At 39.0% G+C, this 13,563-nt stretch overlaps 2 protein-coding genes across 14 annotated transcripts in view; one reads left to right on the plus strand and one right to left on the minus strand.

The window, feature by feature from the left end:
• Positions 1-250: 250 nt before the first annotated feature.
• On the plus strand, positions 251-3,041 carry INSM2 (INSM transcriptional repressor 2). Its single transcript, XM_072837720.1, has one exon. It carries the CDS (start codon positions 323-325, stop codon positions 1,994-1,996), a length of 1,674 nt encoding a protein of 557 aa, XP_072693821.1. The 5' UTR covers positions 251-322; the 3' UTR covers positions 1,997-3,041.
• Positions 3,042-4,057: 1,016 nt separating this feature from the next.
• The window catches only part of RALGAPA1 (Ral GTPase activating protein catalytic subunit alpha 1), a 242,244-nt gene continuing 232,738 nt past the window's right edge, over positions 4,058-13,563 (minus strand). For 7 of the 13 annotated variants that reach the window (XM_072838276.1, XM_072838273.1, XM_072838270.1 and 4 more), the window contains 3 exons: positions 7,074-7,138; positions 6,874-6,927; positions 5,250-5,435 (listed from right to left, as the gene is read on the minus strand). In XM_072838276.1, the coding sequence (XP_072694377.1) occupies positions 5,385-5,435; positions 6,874-6,927; positions 7,074-7,138 (170 nt within the window). In that variant the 3' untranslated portion in view covers positions 5,250-5,384. Of the gene's footprint in view, positions 5,436-6,873; positions 6,928-7,073; positions 7,139-12,985; positions 13,017-13,563 lie in introns of those variants that run through there. The other 6 variants (XM_072838277.1, XM_072838278.1, XM_072838267.1 and 3 more) reach the window with 4 other exon arrangements.

Below are 13,563 nucleotides of genomic sequence, written 5' to 3' on the forward strand. Positions count from 1 at the left end.
GCGGCGCTGCCGGGCCGCGCCGAGGCCGCTTGGAGGTCGGGCGGGGGCGCGGGGCGCGGGGCGCGGGGCGCGGGGCGCAGCCTGCCTCTCGGGCCCCTGCGAGCCCAGCCGGGCGAAACCCCGCCCCTGGCGCCCGCTCCCACTCCTGATTGGCCGGCCCAGCCTGAAGGCGACCGGGGGTCCCCCGGCCCGAGTCTCAGCTATAAAGGCAGCCCACGCATGACGGCTGTGGCGAAGCTCGGGTAGCTGCGGCGCCTGCCCGCTCGCAGCCCCCGCGGCGCCCCCTTTGCTCTTTGCCCCCCTGAGCACTCCCGACTCCACCATGCCGAGGGGCTTCCTGGTAAAGCGAACTAAACGGACGGGCGGCTCCTACCGAGTGCGCCCAGCTGAGCGGGTCTTGCCCCTGCTGGGGCCCCAGGGGGCGCCGCCCTTCCCCGAGGAGCCTTCCAGTGCCCCCCAGCCCGGTGCGCAGCAGGTGGCAGCCCCCACCTTGGAGCAGGCGGCGGCGGCCCGTGACCTGTCGGGGTCGCCCTGTCGGGCGGCTAGGGTGAGCCCGGGGGAGGGCGGGCAGGAAGGTGATGCGGCGTGGAGGGCGGATGGCAGCGGGGGTCCCGGGCCCAGCCCCAGCCCCACGAAGCCGGCGGGCGCGGAGCTGCGCCGGGCATTCCTGGAGCGCTGCCTCAGCTCACCCGTCTCTGCAGAGTCCTTCCCCGGGGGTGCCGCCGCGGTGGCTGCTTTCTCCTGCTCGGCGGCGCCAGCAGCTGCACCGACCTCGGGGGAGCAGTTCCTGCTGCCGATCCGGGCACCGTTCCCAGAGCCGGAGCTCCATCCAGACCCTGCGCCCCTCGCGGCCGCCCTGCACGGCCTGAAGCGGGCAGCTGGCAACGAGCGCCGTGCCAAGGCACCTCCGGGCTGCACGTCTGGACCTGCGGCCGCCGGAGTCAAGAAGCCGAAGGCCATGAGGAAGTTGAGCTTCGCCGATGAAGTGACCACGTCCCCTGTCCTGGGCCTGAAGATCAAGGAGGAGGAGCCCGGAGCGCCGTCCCGGGGCCCCGGGGGCAGCCGCACGCCGCTGGGGGAGTTTATCTGCCAGCTATGCAAGGAGCAGTACGCAGACCCCTTCGCTCTGGCTCAGCACCGCTGCTCCCGCATCGTACGCGTCGAGTACCGCTGTCCCGAGTGCGACAAGGTCTTCAGCTGCCCGGCGAACCTCGCCTCCCATCGCCGCTGGCACAAACCGCGTCCCGCAGCGGCAAATGCTGCCACGGTCTCTTCAGCCGACGGGAAGCCGCCTCCCTCGTCTTCCTCGACCTCCCCAGACTCTGGGGCTGTTGCATCTTTCTTGGCGGAGGGGAAGGAGGACAGCCGGGCAGAGCGAGCGGCAGATCAGCACCTGCCGGCGAGGGACAGCTCCAGGGAGGCGCAGCACCAGGACAGCGCCCCACACCAGGGCCTCCAGGTGCTGTCCCATCCCGAGCCGGCCCTGCCTCAGGTCCCCTGCACGGAGGGGGTGTTAGGGCGCCGGGTGCCTGGGTCAGGTAGTGCCAGTGGTGTCGGGGGACCCGAGGTCTTCATGTGCCCATATTGCCACAAAAAGTTCCGTCGCCAAGCCTATCTGCGCAAGCACCTAGGCACTCACGAGGCAGGCTCCGCTCGTGCGCTTGCCCCGGGCTTTGGCTCCGAACACGGTGCCCCACCGGCCTTCGCTTGCCCACTGTGCGGGGCGCACTTCCCGTCCGCAGACATCAGGGACAAGCACCGGCTGTGGCACGCGCTCCGCGAGGAGCTGCTCCTGCCTGCTCTGGCCGGGGCGCCCCCTGAAGCGCCGAGCCCAGGCGGAGCGTCCGACGGGAGTGCTCAGCAAATTTTCTCGTGCAAGCACTGCCCTTCCACCTTTTTTAGCTCCCCGGGGCTGACCCGGCACATAAATAAGTGTCACCCCTCAGAAAGTCGGCAGGTACTGCTGCTGCAGATGCCGTTGCGGCCTGGCTGTTGAGGAAAGAGATGAGGAAGATTGTGCGGTTGGCCTTGGAGGAAACAGATCATGGGAATTTCTGTGGGGATTTCTTGAAATTTGCAAGTTTACCCTCTTTCCTGCTTATGTTTTTTCTCTCCTAAAACTCCCGGTAGTCAATGTTCCGCCAGAGAAGCGGACAGCAAAATGTAAAATCCCTCTCTAGAGCAGGTAGGTATGTATCTGGTATAAACATTCGCAGTCAAAGACTGTCACTTTTAAAAAGCCTTCTTGCTTTCCCCACGAAAATAGGATTTCCCCCCTCACTCTGGAGACCCTAACGAATCCTATATGACTTGTAATTCCTATGGAAAGTCGTAGTGAATGCGTGCATGTCTCAGTATCTACAAAGGATTCTAGCTACCAAAAGTGGTAGTCGTTAATTTTTCTTTTTCTCTTGCCATCGCGGGCGCCTATGTAGTTTCTGTCTCAATAGGGTCAGATACCTTGCATTGTATATTCTGTGAATTGAAAGTTATGTGATTGGTGCCAAACTTACAGGGGGGTGGGGAAACACTCAAGACCTGTGCCTGAGGGCAGAAATATGAGAGGATGTTTGCGCTTTGGGGGGGTGTGTGTGGGGGGGGTCAACGTTCCTTCTCTCAAGTATTAGTTCATTCTTAAGTTAGTGCTTGGAGGTGGGGAGGGTGCTACTTTACTTGGAGGGAGTTGAGACACCCCCAAAATTCTCACCTTTAGCTTTTTTTGGTGTGTTTTCAGGAAGATACTTTAAAACTGTGAATAACAGCTTTTTGGAAACACAACCCATTTCCAGAAGTTTGACTGTTTTCCTTCTGTTGTAAATCTCATACAGTGTTACGTATGAAACTATGTTCAGTTTAAGGAAGATGTGAATACCTATAATTCACTATGGAACTGAATGGCGACTCAATTTTTCAGCAGCAACATGTTTTTGAATTTTTGTAAACCATATTCAGTGTACACTCTGTACCCATGCTCTAATAGCCAGAGTTTGGGACACTGGCTGAGTATCACTTGACAGATAGCCCATTATTTGTAAGATGCTTACCACCAAATAAATGTACATAGCTGGTGCTTTGTTGTGTTCTGTGTTTGTCCTGAGAATTTCATTGAACACAGGCTATTTTTCAGAGTCACATTTCTTACCTCCTTAAAGCCAGTATCCTACTTTAGAATCTTAGTGACCCATTTAGACAGAGTACAGACGGGAAAAATTGTATTTTGTAAATGAATATAATGGTGCAGAAATGCAATGGGAAAATTTGTTTTGAAATATGCCTTGCACAGACTGAGCTCCAAAAGGCTTTAAATCTAAAGATACTTTACTACCTAAAAATGTCAACAGAAAATATTTCTTAAAAAAAAAAAAAGCAGTTTTATTTGAAGATGAAAAAAAAATCACGTTAGCTGTGCAAATTAACTTTACTATTTCCAAGTTGGTATTTTTGCTCCATTTTGTTACATGTCATCAGTCCATTAGCTGTTCATTTTTAAGAAATGAAAGCACCATAGAAATGTGTAAGGTTACTTTGATTTTCCTTTTCGAATTCTTCACCTTGGTTGTGGGAAACTGTCTATATTGTTTAACCTTGTTCTCAGGGACTCTATCTTCTACATTAGCTTTATTTTCTAGTTTCATAGGAATCTATTTTTTAAGAAAACAAAAACTTAAGTGCACAGAACTCTGAAAGACTGCTTTAGAAACTGTCTGCAAAAAGTTTCCCCCTTCCCCCAAATGTGTATCATAAAACAAAGTGAAAATTTAAGCATGAGGCTAAGATTAATTGATGCTTTAACCAAGTGCATTGGGTAAAGTTTCTGCCCAGCCGTTAGGAAGGTGTAAAATTTGCCTGCATTTTTAGTGACTGTGGTAGAGTCTCTGAGAAGTTGGGATGTATCCTAACAAGGGAATTCAAATTTATTTTTTAAGATTTGCTATGTCAACCTAGGTTTATGCTTTATATCTCTCCATTATCATATAGTTCTGCTTATTAAGCCTGAAAATATATTAAAGACAAATAGACAAGAGAAATATAAAAGACAAAACAATGCTCATGGACATAAGTGATAAGAATATTTTTATTGTATTATTAAATACCATATCTTTTTCTTTCACTGTTACAAATTTGTAGATACTACATGAATGAATGATGATACATAATTTATATTTTATAGTTTGCCCGTATGATGTATTTACACATGCAGTTAGTACTGATGTCATGCTACATTTCCTTAGGAGATGCCCGTTCAAAACAAAATATGAACAAAATGTGAGCAGCTTATTTACTGTAGGAAAATATTTCTGCAGGGTGGAATGAATACCAACCTCCATCAGCAAGTTCAGTATTAATAATATTAGATTTAATTTAGACTCCTGGGTCATGTTCCTTTTTCTTTTAAAATATACATAATTTAAGCAACACATTTATATTAGAAAAGTTTTTCTTTTTCTTTTTTTCTTTCTCTCCATCCCCCCAATTACCCTCTTTTTGCTATTTAGGAAAGAACATGGATATACCAGGATCTAGCAGCCAATAATACAGGGCCACAATCTTAAAACAAAAATGGCATTTAACAGTGATACCATTTAAAAAAACAAAACATTAGAAAAATATTTGGAAGCTAAACATAAATCAAAGTTCAGCACAGTGATTTTTCTGGGTATTAAATATATCATGGCATCATCTGCACAGCCACAAAATGAGGCATTGCTTTGGGAAGAAAAAGTTAATGCTAAAATTATGTCAGTGGGAACTTGAGATGCTAAAAGACCATTTAAAGTGTTTTATTTTCATAACATAAGCAATCAATACACAACCTGTGTATTAAGATTTGCAAATTTTGCTATAATTTTACAAATGCTTAAATTTAAAAATTTACATTTGTAAAAAATGATATATTTACTGAGCCATAAAGTTGCAATGGGGCACGATAAATAAAATACTGAGACTATTTGTCCAATTATATTTTGGCTCAAAGTTAATCACAAAATTAAAAGTGAAACTGCTTAAGACTTAATTATCCAGGAAGGTAAGGGTCTAGAATAAAGCTCCACCCCCCAAAAAATATGGCAGCTTAGAGTGTTGTGTGTGTGTGTGGGGGGGAACCAACTGAATAAACAACCCAAATCTAAAATATTAAGTTACAAATTATTTAAATCCAGTGTTTTCTAAAATTAATGTTCAGGAAGAAACATGCATGCTATGGTAAACATGAAGGCCTGAAAGGGTTAACACTATGTTCATGCTAAGGTTGTTACTGCTGATCACACTGCTGGGCTGCTTGTCTCCTTAGGATTTATTGGCTGAACCAGAGGATCGACGCAGTTTCATGGACATGCGGCTTTTGCTAGTTCGAGGAGACATTGGAGAGGCCAGGTCAGCCCCATCTACCTGCGTTGCTGTGGGAGTTTCACTGGATAGAATCTCTGGGTAGGAGCCTGTGGGAAATAGCAAAAGCATTAGTACAAGCCGTCTGGCTTCTCATCATATAAGAAATAATCTTTCTGCTACTGATCTGTAGCATGGATCCCAACCCTTATTGAAGTCTTTTGAGGGGAAAAAGCAAGACCAAAACTTGCCTGTTAAAACAGCCTACTAATATTTTATTTAAAACCCAGTAATCTAGTGGCTCATGTAATCATATTAGCAAGAAAGCACCAATCATTATTTCCAGAGCCAGAACTAACCAGAGAGGTCCCTGGAAAAAGCAATGGGAAGCAAAATCTTTGGGCCAGACAGGACAGGGATCCAAAGCATCATTAGCATGCAAGGAAGGGCTTAAGAAGCAGGTGAGAAGGACCAATTCCTATCTCTGGGGTACACGGTATACCTTCATTGCTCAAACTTGAAAATAACAATACCAAATGGTTCCAAAAAGGAATTCAACACTATGAGACCATCCCATAGCTGGGTATTTAAATATGCTTCTAGAAAGGAGCAAGATAAATTCCTAGGACTGAAGGAGCAGGACAAGAACTCTGATCTGAAATTTAATAAAAAAAGACAAATTGATCTCTCAAAATGTCTCCAATTAGAAGAGATAAGCAATGCTTTTGTTTTCCTTAAATTTTTGCAGCTAGCTCTATCTAGTCACAGCAAGTAGGTAACCAGTAGAATAGATATAAAAATTTAAAAGAAGCAAACACAAAATCAAATTGGATTTTTTTTGGTGTCATTTACGAAGTAGTTCTTTACCTCTGCACTGTTTCTATGAATTATGATTCTCTAATATATAGTAATGCTACAGAATGGCACACTTGTAGGCTCTCAAATATGTAGTATAAAAATTACATTAAAAATAAAAGCCCTTCAAAAAAACAAAAAAAAATCTGCAAACAGAACAATACAATTTTTAAAATTCTGTGTATTTTAAGGTACTTTAATCTAGATTTTCTGGCCTTATATATGTGAACATTTTCTTTATGTCTGTCAGCACACACATCACACAGTTTGCAGGCTTATTATACATCTCCTCACTCTGCAGGAAAACTTTTGGCATGTCTGTTAGCCAATGTAGCGCCTCACAGAAATTTCAAGCATGGAAATAACCATACTAACACTTCCAATTAATGAGACATTTGTGCCTATACTAAAGTTATGAATATTGAACAATCAATATTGTTCCATAAGGGGTACTGAGCTTATAGAGATATATTAATCTATCTTGGTAGAACTCTTCAAAGTGTTTTTAAAGTGAAATCTATAATTATACTTAAGAATACACATACATTGTCTAGGAAGAAATATTTTCTCACTACTTGGAATCCAGGTTAATTGCCTTTCTTTTCAAAGTAATTTCTCCAACATTCTCTCTTTTCTAACTGAAATGAGGTTGGCCTTCAAAATATAAGGAGAAGGAAATATATTTCTGTTCACCTTTACTCTTCCTGAAGATCTGAATTGGTTCATACTGGACCCATACTGGAAAACCTAGAGGAGAATATGAATCCAAGGCCCTTTTTAGGGAAGCGCTGCAGATGGATGGCAGAAGGAAGGTGAAGAGCGGTAGCTCATGCTTTTCTGGTAATGCATTTTATTCCCAGCCAATCATGAGAGGCCTTCCCATGGCTGTTTACCTTGAGATGGCCAATGTTTTCTAGCGGAGGTTTTGGGAGGAAGAGAACTATCACTGCATTTCTTTCTTTGTTGTGAATGAAGAAATGGAGTAGCGAGCAGAAGTGAGAAAACAAAAGAGAAGACAGGTAACAGATATGAGAGACATAGTGCAGAATTTTACAGGTGTTAACCGAGGAGCAGAGAAGAGAGTAATCAAGTTTTATTATGGAATTGGGCATGCAATGCATTAGGGTGATGGTGTTTCACAATGGACAATGCTTTGTAAATTCAAATGTTATACTTACCAACTAACAAGTTCAAATAGGGAAGAAAGAAAAGAAAAAAAGTCTATAAGAGATTCTATAAACATCTACCTTTTAAAGTGTTCATTGTACTGGTGGCAGGCTATCCTAATCACTAAGTCATAAAACCTCCAGAGCTGTACTGTGCAAGACAGTAGGCACAGCCATATTAAAATTTATTAAAAGTTAACATTAAAAATAAAAAATAAAAATGTGGGTCCTTCGTGTACTAGCCACATTTTAAGTGTTAGGCAGCCACATGTGATTAGTGGCAACCAAAATGGACCCTGTGGACATAGAGTATTTCCATCATCATAGAAAGTTTTATTGGAGAATATTGCTTTAGAATATGCCAGAATCAAAGAATATATATATATATATTTTCCTCAAAAACAGCAATTTCTCTGTTTTCCTTAGTGCCTGCAGTGTGAAATCCCCCTTCAATAAACGGAGAGTCAAATCAGGCTTTTTAGTGTGTGTGGTATTTAGCTTATCAGTACCTCCTCACGTTTTGGCAAATCATATTTGTGGAATATACTCAGTATACTCAAATGCTATAAATACTTTACAGTTTTAGATGTAAAGAATACAGTGATCCCTACTCTTCATTTCATACTCTATTCTGCCCAAGTATTCATTTCTATCACTTGAGTCATAAAGAATGTTGATTTAATCACTTCTATTATTAATATACCCTCAAGTGAAAAGTATCTATGGGCTCCTATGTTTACGCATACTTTATCTCTAATATTATTACAGTACTCAATACACACCTTATCTTGATGGTGTAACAGATTCATATATTGTGCAGTGGTTACTATGAATTATTAAAAATAACATGCTGAATAGGACTTTGGGAGTCTATACAGATTATCAGTGGATTGTTATTTATTGTGGCTTTGTACTGCTTGCTGACAGGTATGACCGGTTTAAAACTGCTAAAGTTATTGGATAAATGATAGCCTCTAGAAAATATTGTGATTTTGAAAGTAGTTCCATTGAATATTGACCTAAGAGGCACTGTGATGTGTTAGGAAGAAGTGGGCATGGGTTAGACAGGCCCAGGTTAAATGCCAAATCTGGCATGTTACTAGCTGTTGGATCTTGGGCAAACTGACCTAAGAGGTTTTGTTTTGTTTTTGTAAAATGGAGACAATAGTAGTTTTTTGCAAGTTGTTAGGGATGAATAACTACATATATAAAGATCCTGGCACACAGCAGGTCCATAAGTAAGTGTAGCTATATAATAGAGCTACTAAGCAGGTAAGAATAAAATTTAATAGAATTTGAATCAGAACAGATGAGGATTAAAAGAGACAGAAGAAATATTTTTGAAGAAAATGACCACTTACAAAATATAACCACTGAAACGTGGAGAACACAATATACTGTTTAGTTTTGAGAACATTAAAGAATTTATCCACTCTTATGCTGATATTCCTACAATATATATAACCTTACTTGTTAAAGTTTATAGACTACCTAATAATCTTACTGCCTTAATATTGTTAAAAAGGAGTTGATCAGTGATTAAGATTAGCATGTATGCACCACCACTGGATGTCATAAAGCAAATAACATATATATCTTTTTTTTTTTTTAAAGTAATCTCTATGCCCAACATGGGGCTTGAACTCACGATCAAGAGTCACATGCCCTACTGACTAAACCAGCGAGGCACCTCTAAAATTAAATAGTACAGAAATACAGGCAAACGAAGTGGTTTCATCTTGAAAATATTCAAAAACTGCCATTATTGCAGACCTAGAATGTATCAGTCTAAGGCTTGTCATATTTTATCTCCTTACAAATAGAGAAACTGGGTTTTGTGGATAATAAATAACAGAACTAGGATTTAAATCCAGTTCAGTCTGATTCCAAAGCCCATACTTCTCCCATGGCAACGTTAGCTATTAACAATTTTTTTTTTCAGTAGATGGAAAGGTAGAGTCTTCAAAATAAGAATCTTTAGCAATTTGATTTATAAAAATGACAGGTTGTAGGATGATTTCTCTCTCTCAACAGCAAGAAAGGACTGAAAATATTTAGATTACATAAGTAATTATAACAGTTAAGATCACGGACTCTAAAGTCAGACTCTGGCTTTACCAAGTATCAAGTGACTCTGGGGTAAGCCCCTTCACCCCCCCCCCCCCCCCCGCCACCGCCATAGAACTGCCATGAAGATTAAATGAGAGAATATAGGTATAGTTCTTAGCACAGTGCCTAGCACTCAGTAATTGTTCAATTATTCTTTTATTATTTTCATTACAAAAGTCTTACATCTGAATGAATATCCTATGTGGAAACTGAACCTAGTAATTATTGTCACAAAAGGTTAATAGGACTTTAAGACCAGTATTATTTGCCTCTTGGACAACACCACATACACCCGCCACATTTTCAAGTTCAAAATACTAAAAACAGGATATAATTTGGCTGCTTATAATTTCAGGCTAGCCTAGTGATATATAAATACGATTAAGAATCTGTTTTAAAAACATAGCAAACAAATATATAGCTTCTGTTGTATGTTGAAGGAAACGGACTTCCTCTTGGCACTTACACATAATATTTAGGTTATGTATAAAACAACTATCTTCTGAGGAGCTATAACGTGTTCTTTCAGATCATTTCAAAGCCTGGGAAGGGGAGCAAAGTTTAAAATAACTTTTAAAGAGGGACACCAAGTTCAAGGGGTTACCTAAAACAATGGTTAAATTTTGATAATTTATCCCATTTGAAGATTCAATGAAATAGATTTGACCATCAAAATACTATCCCATTTACATGTGGCGAAACAGATTTTGTGAATTAAGAGCAAAAGTGGAATTAGAATGAAGATTAGATGCAGCAGCATCACTTTACCTAGATTATCTCTTATTTTGATGGCATAAAAATATTTGAATCTTATTACTAATTTTCATTATTTAAATAGGAACCTATATAAATTGAAAGGAACCTATAGGTAATGGGTATGTATGCAGAGATATATGTATATTTATGTGTATATGTGCCTATATGCATAATAGAGAAGAACACCAACCCTCTCAAATTTATTAAAGAAAAAAGAAAAGAATGTGATGTTAGGGGAAAATATCTAGATTTTTGAACTACCTTTGTAACCTGGTCAAGAAAAGGAGTAATTGAATCTTAAAGTTTAAAGTCAAAGGAAAGCTGTTCATGAATATAAAAAAACTTAAAAAGGAGGTCACTGCAAAACTTTTGATATTTTCCACACACATGCCTGACAAAGATAAAGGGATTTTTTTCCTGTAATTTTTTTTTAAAATAAAGGACAAGAAAAATCTAATAATAGTTTAATGTAGTTATGGAAGATCAACAAAGTGTGACATCACAATATCTCCTTCAATGACCTTAGGGATAAAAATAATTTCCCTTAAGTATCAGTCTACTGTCACAGAGCCCATTTTGAGAAAATACAGTTATGAAATTTATGGATCAACTATGATACACAAAAAATGTTTTTTCATATTTATTTAAATAATATTAAAAATCATCCGGAAAAGAAATTTTTTTTTTTTTGGACTTCAGTTCAAACAGTTGGTACATTAGTGTTAACCAGAAAGCAGGTTTTAGATAATCCTGAACCAAGTTAAATAAAGTTAAAAAATAGTATTTTTCCACCCTAGTCCACTGAATAGAATTATAGGGATAGAAAGAACAGGTTATATTCATTATATGATTATCATACCGGCATTTCTTTAAAATTTACTTTCAAATTATTGCATGTTATTGATTAGCACTATTTTATATACATGGACTATGCACAGGAGAATCTAAAGTTGATTCTCAATTGCAATTATGAATGCATTTCTTCAGCGTGACAATTACATTTTATCATTATGCTAAAAAAGTAAAAATGAATCTAAAAAACTTCACAGTATTAGGTAATTTTTGCAAACCATCAGTAATATCCCTATTGCTATGATATGGTTCTTTCATTTCTTCTTTCTCCCACTTTGACTTATAACTTTAAAGGGAATTCTATCTGTATGGAGTGGTTTATGGTAGGAAAATAAAAATCTGAGATGACCGAAAGAAAAAGAGAATCATTCTTCAGATATCATGTTTTTGCTACTATAGAAGGAGCAAATATTTCGCTTTTATAGTATTGTATTGAGAACCACTCTGATAAAAATTAATGTCTGCAAAAAACCCACCAAAAATGTAGTCAGTAATACTAAAACAAGTTATTTACAGATAAAAATACTCTTTTAAAACTTAGAATGCATGTTTTTATAAGGATGACTCCTACAGGCAAAGACAACGTAAAAAAATTAACTGAAAATAATTTGTAGAATAGTATTTTTTTTGTTTTTGTAAAATAGTATTATGTTAAAATTCACATCCTTATTACAATTGAGATAACAAAAATTTAATAAAGTAGTAAAATACATAAAAAAATGAAGCCAAAAGAACCCTGACTTGGTTGCTATGTCTCAGAAAGTGAGAATACTACTTCCCATATTAAATATCTGGCCAAATGTGCAGGATAGTATGCACAATATGAGAACATTAAGAAGGACTCCAGTTGGTAAACAACTACAAAATGAAAATTGATGGCTTTTATAAATCTCAGGGGGCAAGTTAGTGTGTGGAACTTACGATTCAACTGTGTGATACATGAAAGTATTATTCATATCTATTTTAATAATGTAGTCTGCTGTTTTTCAGATACTTTTTACTGAAAAATGAAATTCCCAGTTGTACTTAACTAGTTTTTATTTTGTTCATTATTTTGGTTTTAGTATCTTTTTCTTTTTTTTACCATCATTCTTAATGCCAAACTTACTTTAGATAGGGTTGACCCCTTGATGTAAATCTTAAGACTTTTTAATCTCTTTCAAAAGATTCAACCTAGTCTAGACAATTTTCCTCTTTGCTAGGTCTTTTATATTATGAAAGGGCTCTAAGTTTTTTTGGAAAGAATTTTTATAATGGCTAATTAAATGATTACAGGAATGGAAAATTTTATCAACTGAAATCTCAATTGAGAATTAGTCTTTTTTCCCTTCCGAATAAACTAGGCCAGAAAAGGGCTACTATGCCTTTTAAATTTATTTAATATAATAAAGAAAACCTACATATCATAAAGAGAATTTGAAGGTTTCTTATGATGAATTTCAAGTATCTTATTTTTTTCTTGTTCTTTTGAACACAATTAAAATAGTCATCTTTGTATTTCAGGTGCCTAGTACAGTGCAAGGCACACAGCAGAGGAAGTATCTGATGAGTTAAGATATCCAATAACAATGCAACACATTACAAAATACAAAGACACACCATTTCAGCTCAGTAGCACTATTTTTTTTTCATGCTGAGAAACAAAAAAGGTCAATACAATAGGTGTAACTAATTTCAATCAAGGGTTGCTTCTATTATTAGTTATTTTGATCCCAGAACCAGTGTTAGTGTTTCATGCAGACCTGGGTTAGTAAGTATAATTCCGGAAGAAATTTAGTGACAATTTCTGAAATGTTTAGTATGAATGAGGGCAGTGTTAAATTTGCTTATTGTCTGAGTTACAAGCTTAGTGCTTGCTAGTTTTTTTAAAAAAAGGAAATGGGGGAAGAACAAAGGGTGTTTTGGTTGACACTTTGTCTTACCTTCAGATAAACAGAACTGATATTTAATGATCTAAAGAGGGAAAATAAAATAAATGAAACAATCATAAGGAGTGCAAAGTATTACAGAATAGGAAGGCCATGAGTCATTTATTTTCTTACTGATTTTTTCAAAATTAGTTTAATTGTAAAAATGCAGTACCCTCTTACAGTCTTTAAATATTATAAAATAATTTACTGTGCCAAGTACTTCTCAATCTAGACAGTTATTTAACTTTATTTGTAAACTGAGAGATAAGGCAATATTCTTAGCCATAACATTTGATCCTCTAAAGGTGAGAGGGAATGCATGTTCAACTTGTGTTTCTTTTGTCGATACTTTAGTAATGATCCCATGAAACACAACAGTTATTGGCCAGTAGCTCGGATAAAATGTGGTGCATGTACTTTTACGAAGATTGTTGACTTCTAAAGGAACTGCTTTTAGGTAAAAGAAAGTATAAACTAAATTTATAGGCCAAATTCAACTCTTAAATAATGAAAAATGTATTTCAATGACTGGAATCTTTTACTCAAGCAAGTTTTCTATTATTTTAAGAGTTTGAAACAAAAGGGTATTG

The sequence above is a fragment of the Canis lupus genome, chromosome 9, assembly GCF_048164855.1.
Source record: "Canis lupus baileyi chromosome 9, mCanLup2.hap1, whole genome shotgun sequence".
Lineage (NCBI taxonomy): Eukaryota > Metazoa > Chordata > Mammalia > Carnivora > Canidae > Canis > Canis lupus.